The sequence below is a fragment of the Cryptomeria japonica genome, unplaced genomic scaffold (assembly GCF_030272615.1).
Source record: "Cryptomeria japonica unplaced genomic scaffold, Sugi_1.0 HiC_scaffold_760, whole genome shotgun sequence".
Lineage (NCBI taxonomy): Eukaryota > Viridiplantae > Streptophyta > Pinopsida > Cupressales > Cupressaceae > Cryptomeria > Cryptomeria japonica.
Genome location: NW_026729527.1, coordinates 18,603 through 30,997, shown reverse-complemented (window position 1 = coordinate 30,997; position 12,395 = coordinate 18,603). Strand labels below are relative to the sequence as shown.

The following is a 12,395-nucleotide window of genomic DNA, read 5'->3' as shown; positions in this document are numbered from 1 at the left end:
CACGGAAATAAAATAAAATCGCAACAATATAATTATACAAACTTTGCATTACTAGAGTGTTCAACATATTGCATATACTTCTCCCATACTAGATATATTCATAATGACCAGACCAGAAAAGATGGAAGAGGAAATCACAACAATATTGTTTAGAAAAACAAAACTTCAATTAAATATTTAACCTGCAACATAAGGAGGACATAAATCTCCTTAGAATCAGACCCACGCCTTCAAAAATCTAAAGGGCATGTTAAATTAAATCTCTATGTTGTCATAAAATAAATTTAAACAACACACTATAAACCATATAAAATTGAGAGAATACTTCATCAAGATTAGATATATCAAAAATCAGAATCAGGTTTTCAAAATGTGAAAAGCATGATAAAAAAAGTTTTTCTAAAGTATCTTAAGACAAATTTAATCACACTCTACTATTAGACAATAACACACTTAGAATTCTATTTGAAGATAATTAAGATTTTGACATCTGAAATGATAAAATATGAAAAACATGATAAAATAAATTCTGAAAGTTTCTCAACACAAGTTTCAATAGCATACACTAAAACTTTGGCGTAAGACATTTAGAATCCTTTTTGGAGACAACTAATATTTTTACATCCTTATATTACTCCAGATATTGAATTTAATAGGAAGTTGGCATGCTGCTCCTGTACCACGCCCACTTTCTGAAACCTGAAGAGAGGGTGCTTCAGGCATTAAGTTATCATGACCAGCACTCACAAGACCTGAGGACTGTCCAGGGAAGCAGGATGTAGGGGTACACAAAGACAGAAGGTTTTCAAAAGCTGGTACCTTTGAAACAACAAATCCTTTCCGAATACAAGAGAATGGAAATGCCAGAGAAGTGTTTGATGGAACAGAGGAACCTCCCATCTCCAGTCCATGGTTAGTTTGCCAATTAACGGCTGTGGGTGCAATACAGTTTGCGAAGGAAGATAAGTTGTCAGTTCTTTGCGAATTTATGGTTGCAGGTTTGAAGCGAAACAGATTGTATGGAAAATCATCATTTTTCCCAATGCTTTCCTTATCTTCTTCTTCAACTCTGGTTCGCTTTGCATTCCTTCCTACAGGTAGTGTGTTGTTCCTGATGGCTTTCACATCATATCTGCTTGTGTCAAAGTTCGTAACAGCTTTTTTTCCTCTATATTTAATGGCAGCAATGTCATAAGCCTCTGCAGCACCTTCCTGATCATCTGTGAGTTCAAACAAGAATCATTAGCCTTTTCATCTGGTTTGATTATTGGATGCATTTATGTGGAACTATAGTTCAATGTACGGTACTAGGATTTATTGGAAATATTGTACTACAGACTGAGAAAGATGGGCTCACCGAATGTTCCCAGATACAGATTTTTGTACCCAGCAACCCCGCCAATCCTAGCCTGCCACCCTCCATCACTAGGACACCTGCCAAGCCATATCATGGATTTGTAGAGATACATTTGGTCAGTGCTGGCTTTTAAATTAGTTAGTTTATCTCAGAGAGATTTAAATTAATTTCATCTTTTTCATAGTAATGTTTAAGATAAAAATATAAGTTCATCTAAATAAATTATAAAATCCAAACCGTGTTACACCGCGGTAGGCTGATGTTCCCCTAGAAAAGCTATCGCTACTCCTGCAAAATTGACATATGGTAAGGGTTTGAGAAAAAAAAATATTCAAGTAATGAAAATATTATGTCAATGTATTAAATCCACAAACAATTCGTACCAATATTATAAACTGAATTCTAAAATGTATAAATATAAATCAAATTAAACATTATAACAGGTCCTAAGAAGCTGTTTTTTACTATTACACATTCTGCTCCAAATTGAAATAATCTAGCACCCAGGAAAACAATTATGATACTCACTGAGATCTTTCTCCAGATCTACTGCTCTACATTTTCCTAACCCCTATCGATGCATAGATGGGACGAAACCTAATTACCTCTTTATGAATTGAATATATTGATCCTTTGACATGTTCCTCATCTCTGTCAACTCTGTCTCATAGTTTTGTCTCTGCATTTGATACAGGAGGTCAAAAAAAGAAGTAAAAAGGGTTAGTTGAAACTGCTATACAAAGCTTAATAAGATACGACTAATTACACACAAATGTTGAATTATTGCACAACCTTGAGGCATTTTATACCGGAAACCCAAATGTTATACAATTTTATCGAAAAATTAAGTAGAAGGGTTGGTTGAAACTGTTATACAAAGCATAATAAGATACGACTAATTACACACAAAGGTTGAATTATAAAACAACCTTGAGGCATTTTATACCAGAAAGCCAAATGTTATACAATTTTGCTATGCTGGGCATTTTATGTGGGAAAGTAGAATGATAACCAAAGGCACATTCTCGGAGAAAGTAGAATATCAGCAAATAGATTTGAAACTTAAGGAAAAATTATACCGGAAAGTTTATTAGAGTTGAGGGACCCCGACACTTAAGAGCTGCCAGATCGTAAGCTCTGGCTGCTTTCTCCTCCTGGTCAAATCCGCCTGCATTACATCAATGGACAGTTATATTACAGATCTGGAGCTTCACAGAGACTATGAATTCGAATAGCTTGATGAATGTATAACAAAGCAATTAAAAGGATATGCAAGTGCTTACCGAGATAGACTGGAGAATCCAATCATTATCCAGAATTGAGGAAGCACAGTAAGAAAGTTAAAGTTATCAAACTAGTATCGAAGAAAGAATTAATCGAGTTGATAAATATCAACTTTTAAGAAGCAACTAGTTTCTAATGTTCTCAAGAGAAATATATATATTTTGGAGATCTTGTTTCAAAATATAACGCACTTCATGGATGAAGTTCTTTTATATCCTTAAAAAGAAGCCCATCAAAGAAATCTTAGAGATTTTGCTTGAAAGAATTGAATGCACAGAAATAACTTTCTAAACATACCTCATTTTAATATCTAGTGGAATCCATCTAGGGCTTTAGAAAGAAAAAGGTTTAATGCATAACAGATTAGAATAGAGATTCATTAAATTAACCTTGTTTACCCTTATGGGTTTGACCCTCTATTGGGCAGTTGCTGCACCACAGATAGGCTTTATATCTCCCTGTTTCCTTATGGCTGCATTCAGTCCCATATTATATTACTTCAAACAAATAATTTATTTGAATCTATCAGAATATCTCTCTCCGTATATGCAAAAGTAAATACAAACACACCAAGTAACTCCGCAGTAGACTGAACTTCTTAGATCAAAGAAAACGTTGGACGTATTTTCGGGATCCATCTAAGTTCTCACTATTGGATTCTGCAAATGTAGGCCACAGATATGAATTTAGTATCAGAATCCATAGCTTAGTGACTGTCAAGGGTACATATAAATGACAAATAGAATACTGAGATTCAACCTAAAATCAAGAGTATATAAAAATAATAAATAGAATGCTCAGATTCAACCTAAAATTAAAAGTCATTAAAAGAAAGAATATAAAAAAGTAATAAATTATCAAGTATATCTTTCATTTCCATTGCTATCACTATCATCAATAAAAGAAGCCAAATCAGAATACAAGACCATTTAGAAACTGAATGGTGAAGTACCAACAATCTTAATGAAGACTATTGCTTAGCCATGATATGAAAATATTAACAGCCAACTTTATGGCAAGTTTACAGGATCTTGAACCATTTTGGTCCCAAATAGAAGGTAGATCTCATCCCAAGGCGGATTTGAGATTAGATTATCTCTGTTTATGATAAAGAAAAAAAAAATGAGGTTTTGACTGGGATCTGAAACATGTTACAGTGAAACAAGAATAGTCCAAAGGGTTCAAAAGATGGAAAACACAAATCGGATAGAAACAATACAAATGACCGCAAAAGAAAGGACAAACAAAAGAACAAGAAACACAATAGTAAACAAAGATCCAATCAAATCTATAGTAAAACCAGGGGTTTTAGTGGACAAAGTGATAAAGATTATACAACAACCCCACCTCCTAAATTCTTATATATCATGTACCACCCAAAACTAAAGGAGAATGTATTCATTGAGAACTTTCATGGATAGTAGTAAAAGAAAATATAGCGGAAATAGCTGTAGAAGAAAATAACAGCTAAATCCAGCTGATATATTACAGGAGAAACCAATAACATGAATAAAACTATATTAAAAAACTAGTATTATAAAGATAGAGAAAATCTAGTATCTTGAAAATAATAATGTTACACTAAAACTGTTAAGAGAAAAAACAGTACAATATTGAGAAAAAACAGTACAATAAAGATTGAGGATTAATACCTTCAAAATAGTAAATTTTTACTGTGATTCTTCAGAAAAAGAAAACAAATCCCTAAAGAGGTAGGGTGATCGACCTTATGAGAAAGACTTTCTTCTCCGTCTCTTCAAGCAATCAAAATACAATGCTTGCTTGCTTGTAGAGATGTATTACAATGTTGCACATATATAGAGGTCTACTCCCAAAATTACATCATCGGTAGGTGGGAAGGGGTTCCCTCGTAGAAGTCACAAAATTAAAAAGATAAACTCTAATATATTAGAGTTTGAAATTACTAATAATAAATATTTTCATTACTTAAGTAGTAAACATTTTCATTACCTAGATAATAATGGCTTTTATTTTTTTAAAGATGTATTTAATAGTTGTCAATATTTTAATTAAATACTATTTTATTTTATTGGCTTTTGATTATCAACAGACTGCCTTTCAGAAAAGACCATAAGAATTGTGATATTTTTCTTTGAATGTAGTATTGTTAGAGAAATATGGCTGTTATTTGGTATCTCTATTCCTAACCAATTCACTGTGTTTGATGTTCTAATTGGGTATATTAAGGGTCTGAAAAAAGGCATAGGTAGGCTGTTACTGAGTCTTTTCCTAGACTCACCATTCACCGCATTTTTTTGTAGGTCTGTGTGACAATGAATATCGAGAAGCATAAGAGGAAAGTAGGACGTTGACCTAGCAATGGAGAGCCTTGGACTAGAGGTTGCCAAAATCAGAGACCCGGCCAAAGACCAGATTCAGATGCTCTCTCAACTACTCAAGGAAAACAACCTATGTGGATGCAGGGGGAAAGCAACCTATGTGGATGGAGGGTCCCCTGGGGTGGACTAATTGGGTGGAAGTAGTTCAAGAGCAGACGCTACTGTGATCTCGACATAGCATTTCAGTTCGGAAAATATGAGCATTGTGTACATTTTTTGAAATTTTGCTTTATAGTAACATATGTATAACTCTGTACATCTATGTTTATAGTTCACATTAATCTTCTAGACTTGCGAAGTTTGGACCTTTTGTCCATGTAGAAATAGGATACATGCCTTTGTAATAGTCTTTTCTCCTTATATGCAATATTAAAAAAAAAATGATTTTTTATTAAAAAAAATGCAAATGAATAACATATAAAATATTACTCTTATTTTTTAATTGAATAAAATTACAATAATAATATAAAATTAATGAATAGATGGATTGCAAAATATTTTTAATTCTATTGAGAAATTTGATGAGTCGCTACCTTGCAAAGTGTAAAAAGTGAACAAAATTTGATTATAACTCTACCTAGAAAGAATTAAACAGTTTGTGTATCTCCCATGACCAACTTTATTAAAATTGTGTATACCATGTTTTCCACATCATTACCAAAATAGAATTCCATTTAATACCCAATGCTCCCCTAAATCAATGGTTTATGTTACAAGAAATTATATAATTCACTACTTACTTATTCATCTATCATTGGTTATTAATATTGTAATCCTTACAAATATTTATGTTGGAACTCACAAAATAATAAAAACTTCACTATTTAATTGCATCCCGTCTTAGGAAAACTAACAGATCAGTTTTGTTTTTTTGTTTTTTTTCTATTCCTACTCCTATTTAAAAGCATCTTAGCACATCCTCTTGTTTTCTAAATTTGTTTTCTTTACATTTTTATAGATAGAAATGGCATGAAAGATATATTTGGAATAGATATTTCCTTTACATTTATTTTATTATTTTATTGCTTCTTTAATTTTATATGAAATACCATACTTCAAATTTTTAATGTTATTTAATATGTTAGTGAGCTATTTATAATTTTTAAATGAAGGACAAACTTTATGTCACAACTAATGGTCAAAATATTTGATTGTAATTTAAAATTTATAGCCCGCCCATAAACATGGACAATGCCATGAGAAAATGTTGACCGGGAATGATACCTACCAAAATGTTAAAAATTCATTGGTTGAGATGTTTTGTGGATGCGTCATCGTTGAAGGCTTGTTCCTTGGAGAGTAGAATCAGGAGAACGTATCCACATGCAAAGGAAAATCTCAATTCAGCCCTGATCAGAAGTGTACAACTAAATCACACCTCAGCCACATATGTAAACACTTTGGAGGAAGATGGACCGAGCTAGCGAAATTACTTTAATGGGCACAAGTATTGAACCTGTTGTACCTTTACCTGCTTCTAAACGTGACTGATCATCGGAACTGAGTATTCAGAAACAGTCATGTGCAGCCATTCCATCTGCACATAGCCATGGAACATCAAAACCAAAGAAATGTAAGTAAAAGAAAGAAATCTAAATTGTTGATCCAATAAAAACACATCAACCACTCTTCTTCGAAGTAAAAACTTCAGCTTATCATGAAGTTTCCAAATATTATTTTGATTTATTAAACAAGGGTCACAAGAACCATCACAAAAGAGTAAGTCAAACAGGCCTGGCCATGTATAATTGTTGATCCAACAAAAACACATCAACCACTCCCCTTCGAAGTAAAAACTTCAGCTTATCATGAAGTTTCCAAATATTATTTTGATTTATTAAATGAGGGTCAGAAGAACAATCACAAAAGAGTAAGTCAAACAGGCCTGGCCATGTATAATTGTTGATCCAACAAAGACACATCAACCACTCCCCCTTGAAGTAAAAAATTCAGCTTATCATGAAGTTTCCAAATATTATTTTAATTTATTAAACGGGTCAGAAGAACCATCACAAAAGAGTAAGTCAAACGGGCCTGGCCATGTATTTTCATATAGACTTATATCTAATTTTTCTTAACAAACAGTTTTAAATGTTTTATGTAAAATTCATTTATCTTAATAAAAAAAAAATAGTTCTAAATGTTTCATTACTTACAAATCCAAATCCAGGGCTACTTGTGAATATCATCTTGTGGACTCAATGCAGGAACAAAAATTAAAGAGAAATTTGAAGCCCATTTGTGAGCATGATTAGGAGTTTTTGGCTTTTTAGTTTTTCTTAAGTTAAATGGGTTTAAGATGTTTTAACATTAGTGTTTATAGGGAAACATGGCACTACAAATGATATAAATTCTATTATTTATAAATGATATCTACATTTAGAGACATGATTGCCTTGATTTTAAGGGCATGTAATAAAACTCATAACTATCTAGCTTGTAGTGTTAAGTTTTAAACTTAGTTCCTAAAAGATTATCTTTCTTTGTTTTATTAAAACTCGAGAAGTAATTTATACAAGACCAAAGCTATTTTTTTTTCCTAGACACTAACCAGAGTAATTTGTCTCTTTTATTGCCATCCTTGAGTTCTCGATGATGATTGGACTCCTCAGCATATCTTGATAAGAAAATACTTTATTTCTTTATAATGTATGTATCGTGATGTTTGAATTTACAAGTCTCTTCTAAATTCTAGATGTGCAATTGAACATTTTAATGATGTAATTGTAGGTGGCTATGATAAGAAAAGCATGCTGCCAGAGCTTATTATCTGGCAGCTCTCAAGTATTGGGGTACATCAGCTGAAATAAACTTTCTGGTATGACTTTCTATTACTTTGGTTCTACAATTGCATTTTGGATGAATTTTGGAAATTATCCGGAATTGAAAAATGGATCCAAGGTTGTTTCTAGTCAAAATATGAAAAATGGATGAATTTTGGAAATTACTAGGTGTCCCTCGCCCGAAAATGATTAAAATATTTCATCCTAGGTATGTTCATGAGGAATAAAAATATTTCATTCTAGGTATCTTCATGTGGAATAAATGATGATATATTTCATCCTACGTATCTTCATGAGGAACAAATGATTATATTGGCTCGTTTCCCTACCATCATCGTGTTGTTCAAATTTCAGCACCTAACTCCTTACCGTTTAGAAGATATGGTAATTTTTCTCAAGCCTGAGCATTAAATTTAAAATATTTAAATTATTTTTCAAATAAATAATTTAATATTTGAGGTCATTTAAGGAGATATGAGTCGTCTAAACATGTCTTTTCCATTCCTCCTCTATTTTGCCTCCATGGTTGGTGGTTTTTGAGGTCAAGGTCATTGTATTTTTAAGAAATGATTAAAAATGTTTTGTAGCATTTTTAACCCATTTTCATAACCTCAAGAGGACTTTAAAAAAAAGGGTTAATCATTCTCTAGAACAGAGCATTCCTAACCTTATTTGCTAACCTTTGTGGGTTTGCTTTGTCAAGAAGGGTAGAAATGCTCTGTTCTAGAGCATTCTTAACCCCCTCCATAAGAGTTAACAAAAAAATGCTTCAAACAACAGGTTATGAACATTCATCAATGAATTTAAGATAAAGTGGTTTCACCATATGTTGAAGTTGCAACTGCTCTGGAGATATGAAAGCAAATTATGGGAGCCTCTGAAAGAGATTTCATCTCACGGTTGCAATAATGGCAAAACAGACATAATGTATTTTTTTAATAGACTTTAGAAACTTTGAAGTGATTGCAGTTGGCAAGGGTAATGAAATCCTCTGCAACCTTTAGCCACATCATCCCAGCCTGTACAAAATGGGAACTTTGGAACAGACATTGATATTCATCACAGCATAAAGGATAGTAAGATGAACTTTGGAACAGACATTGATATTCATCACAGCATAAAGGATAGTAAGATTTTATCATATCTGATAGTGGCAACTGCTGTTGTAGATGTATGCAAGATGTGGAGGCATCGACAAGGCATTTGAACTATCTGACAAAATGTCTCAAAGAGATAGAAACCCATGGAATAGAATGACAGGTTTGTTGAAAAGCTTTTAAAAACTTTAAAGCAGATGCAATTGGCAAATATAAAGCCAAATTCTCCCACGCCTTTGCTAACTCCTTGCCTACACAAAATGGGAGCTTCAAACTAGGTTAGGGACACATCGGTTTTTGTTAGACATTGGAGTTAGAAACGCATGCAAACCATGGAAACAAAACTACACCGCGAGCTACACTGATAGACATCACTACAGATAGTGGAAGCTTAGACACGGCAAGTGAATTGTTTGACAGAATGCGTTAAAGAAATGTCACCTCATCATGGCAAGCAAGGATTGCGGAATGAACACAAAATAGACTTCACAAGGAATCTCTCCAGTATCCTTCACGGTCCTATGTCGGCCAACACTATGTTATCGATTTGAAACTCCATTGTCATTTGAAATGCAGAGACTAAGACAGTAAAGGAAGCAGTGACTGATGAATTTGACTTGGAGAAATTTAGAATATAGAGATAACGGATCCATAAAGTTGATAGCACTTATTGTTTAGATGCTTAATACCCGTGCCTTGCTTAATCCATTGAGAAGTATGATCATGGGAGATGATATGGTAATGGCTTTTCATTTATGCCAATGTAAGTGTCACACAGTGTCCCAGTTGGTAAGAGACTAGAGATGTACATATTGCATGTATGACGATAAGATTTTGCTACAACACCCATTGAGTCATTGAGTAAGGGAGGAAGTAACCACTATGTAAGGCTTGCAGAGTAGAGTCGTGGGGATCGTCTATAAAAGGAGAGAAGTGCCTTTTGAGATTTGATACCCACCCACATTGATAACTATGTTGTGAAGCTCGACAAAGGTGTTGTGTCTCATCCATACGATACACATGAACTATTTTGCTTACGTAGAATGTGGAGGCATAGACAATGTGTTTTAACTATTTGACAGAATGCCTCAATGAACTATTATCCCAGGGAATGATATATATGATTGCAATATGTGCATCAAATAGGTTTCACAAGGAAGTTATTGTAATATTTGATGTAATGAAGCACTATTGAATCGGTTGGTTGATGAAGGTTATGTAGATCACCTTACATCTATTGTTGACCAATAAATGCCCATGTCCATCTTTAAGGAACCCGATACATTTGGAACTGTGGTAATAACTCCTTGAAGGAGATGTCATCCCATGAAATGAAATGATTGCAAGATTAACAGAAAATGGATTTGAGTACTTTAAAAAAAAACAAGGGTACAAATGGATACTAAACTCGAGGAGTTGTTTTGGTGTCTTAGGTACTAATGCCAGTCTAACACATGAATCCATTATTGGGAAAGAATTTGACATCTCAATTTCATATGATAACAATAGTGCTTGAGGTAATGAGAATTCAGAGAATATGGCCGCCATCCAATAGTGGTTCGCAGTGTTGAAGAATAGTTAGTTGCTTTTCTAAATATGCACATTTGAAATATGGTAGATAAAAAAAATGTTCAAGGACAGAAGAGAAGCTTCACCAATTTGATGGGTTACTCATCCAAAGCAGCTATTAAAATCTTTCACATTTGGAATGTTTCTTCTTGAAGGCCAACATGTTACAAAACATGTGATCAATAGATTAGAAGAAGTCAAAGTACTCATTGTGACAAAATTGATTATTTGTCTATATCAAAAGATACAACCCTCTAATTATCCTAAGTAAAAGTGATTTTTGTCACATTTTCTAACTAAAGGCTAGAATTTTGACTCTTTTTGTGTGAAAGTGAGGAGGTTTCTAACTAATCCCATTTTGCATAGAAACCTCAAAATACAAAGGTAGTTGATAAGTTATTAAATAGTAGTTACAAATTAATTCTCCAAGAAAATCCTAATGAGGTACTAATTTCTCCTATGTTGAATTAGTAATCCCTTCATGGTATCTTGATTGGCATGTGTAAGTGCAACCTATCTCTTATTGTGTGTCGAGGGTTATTGTACTGCTTTCATCATCATACCTATTTGGTGGTAACCTCTTTTGTAATTGTTATCATTTATGGAATCCTACTTGGTATTCGTATGTCTTCTAGTAGGGTTTCTGTTATTAATCTTGTTTAAGTTCTATGTTTTCTCCTTTATGTACTTTCAGGTTAAAAGTACACAAAAATCCTAAATACCCCTATCATACGAAGGAGCTGCTCCTCTCAAACGCAGAGGAAGATTGTGGGTTTACTCCAATCTTTCCAACTGTTGGAACGTTTGTCACTGTTCATTGGACCAACAAGATCAGTTTCAGATAAACGACTGCAATGACAAAGTGACAAATCTGTTTACCAACAGTACCAACTGTTGGAACGTTTGTCACTGTTCATCAGACCAACAAGATCAGTTTTAGATAAACGACTGCAATGACAAAGTGACAAATCTGTTTACCAACAGTACCAACTGTTGGAACGTTTGTCACTGTTCATCGGACCAACAAGATCAGTTTCAGATAAACGACTGCAATGACAAAGTGACAAATCTGTTTACCAACAGTACGAAACTATATATAAAACTATATCCGAACCCCAATACTTGAGAGCTGCCCTCTTCCTACAGTGAACAGTCCAATTATAAATCTGAAAAAAATACTATGAATTCTAATTATATACCACCCGTGTAACAAACTGATAAAAGTATCTCCTTACCAAGATATACTGGTGAATCCAATCATTATCCAAAATTCATGGATCACAATAAAACAATTAAATTCTAATAATATACCACCTGTATAACAAACAGATAAAAGTATAAACTTACCGAGATATACTGGTGAATCCAATCATTGGATCACAATAAAACAATTAAATTTCTTTAATTAGTATCAAAATGAGAATTAACCTATTTGTTCAATAGCTGCTATTAAAAAAAAATGTTGTTTGTATCCTCAAATGAAGACTATAAAAAATAATGTATGGGAGACCTATTTCTGTACATAACACCTAGTTATGAGATTCTTACACATTCCTGAAAAGAAGACTACCAAAGAAATCTCAGAGGTTTCATTCCATAGCACTGAACATACAATAAGAACCTACACAACTTACTGTATTTTGACAGGCACTAGATCCAATTTATAGCTGTAGAAATAAAGCTGTTCAATTGATAACTAATTACATTATAAATTGATAAAACTAACCTTATTTACCCTTGCGGTTCCCTGTCTCTTTGCATTTGTCCCACAGATGGACTTGATATCTCGATGCCTACATAGAGTCCCACATAATCTTACTTAAAACTAGACCTTTATTTGGAATATATAAATATAAATGTAGAAAAATATATATGAATATACCTAGGAACTCCACGGTATACTGAATTGTGGCGGAAAAAACTGAAGGGCAGGTCTTTGAGATCC

At 33.3% G+C, this 12,395-nt stretch overlaps 1 protein-coding gene across 1 annotated transcript; it reads right to left on the bottom strand.

Annotated features, from left to right (window-relative positions):
• Window positions 1-618: 618 nt before the first annotated feature.
• LOC131067721 (AP2-like ethylene-responsive transcription factor PLT2) lies at window positions 619-3,279 on the bottom strand. Its single transcript, XM_058002839.2, has 7 exons — window positions 3,212-3,279; window positions 3,031-3,113; window positions 2,437-2,525; window positions 1,963-2,036; window positions 1,595-1,645; window positions 1,358-1,434; window positions 619-1,220 (listed from the first exon to the last, which is right to left on the bottom strand). Exons 1-7 carry the CDS (start codon window positions 3,277-3,279, stop codon window positions 619-621), a joined length of 1,044 nt encoding a protein of 347 aa, XP_057858822.2.
• Window positions 3,280-12,395: the final 9,116 nt, after the last annotated feature.

What these genes read in the sequence shown, in the direction of transcription:
- LOC131067721 (XM_058002839.2), bottom strand. Translation starts at nt 3,279, where the DNA reads ATGGATCCCGAAAATACGTCCAACGTTTTCTTTGATCTAAGAAGTTCA. An exon ending in CAACTCTAATAAACTTTCCG is followed by an intron (nt 2,037 to 2,436) that starts GTATAATTTTTC and finishes TATCAAATGCAG; the next exon opens with AGACAAAACTATGAGACAGA. An exon ending in TCTGTATCTGGGAACATTCG is followed by an intron (nt 1,221 to 1,357) that starts GTGAGCCCATCT and finishes TTGAACTCACAG; the next exon opens with ATGATCAGGAAGGTGCTGCA.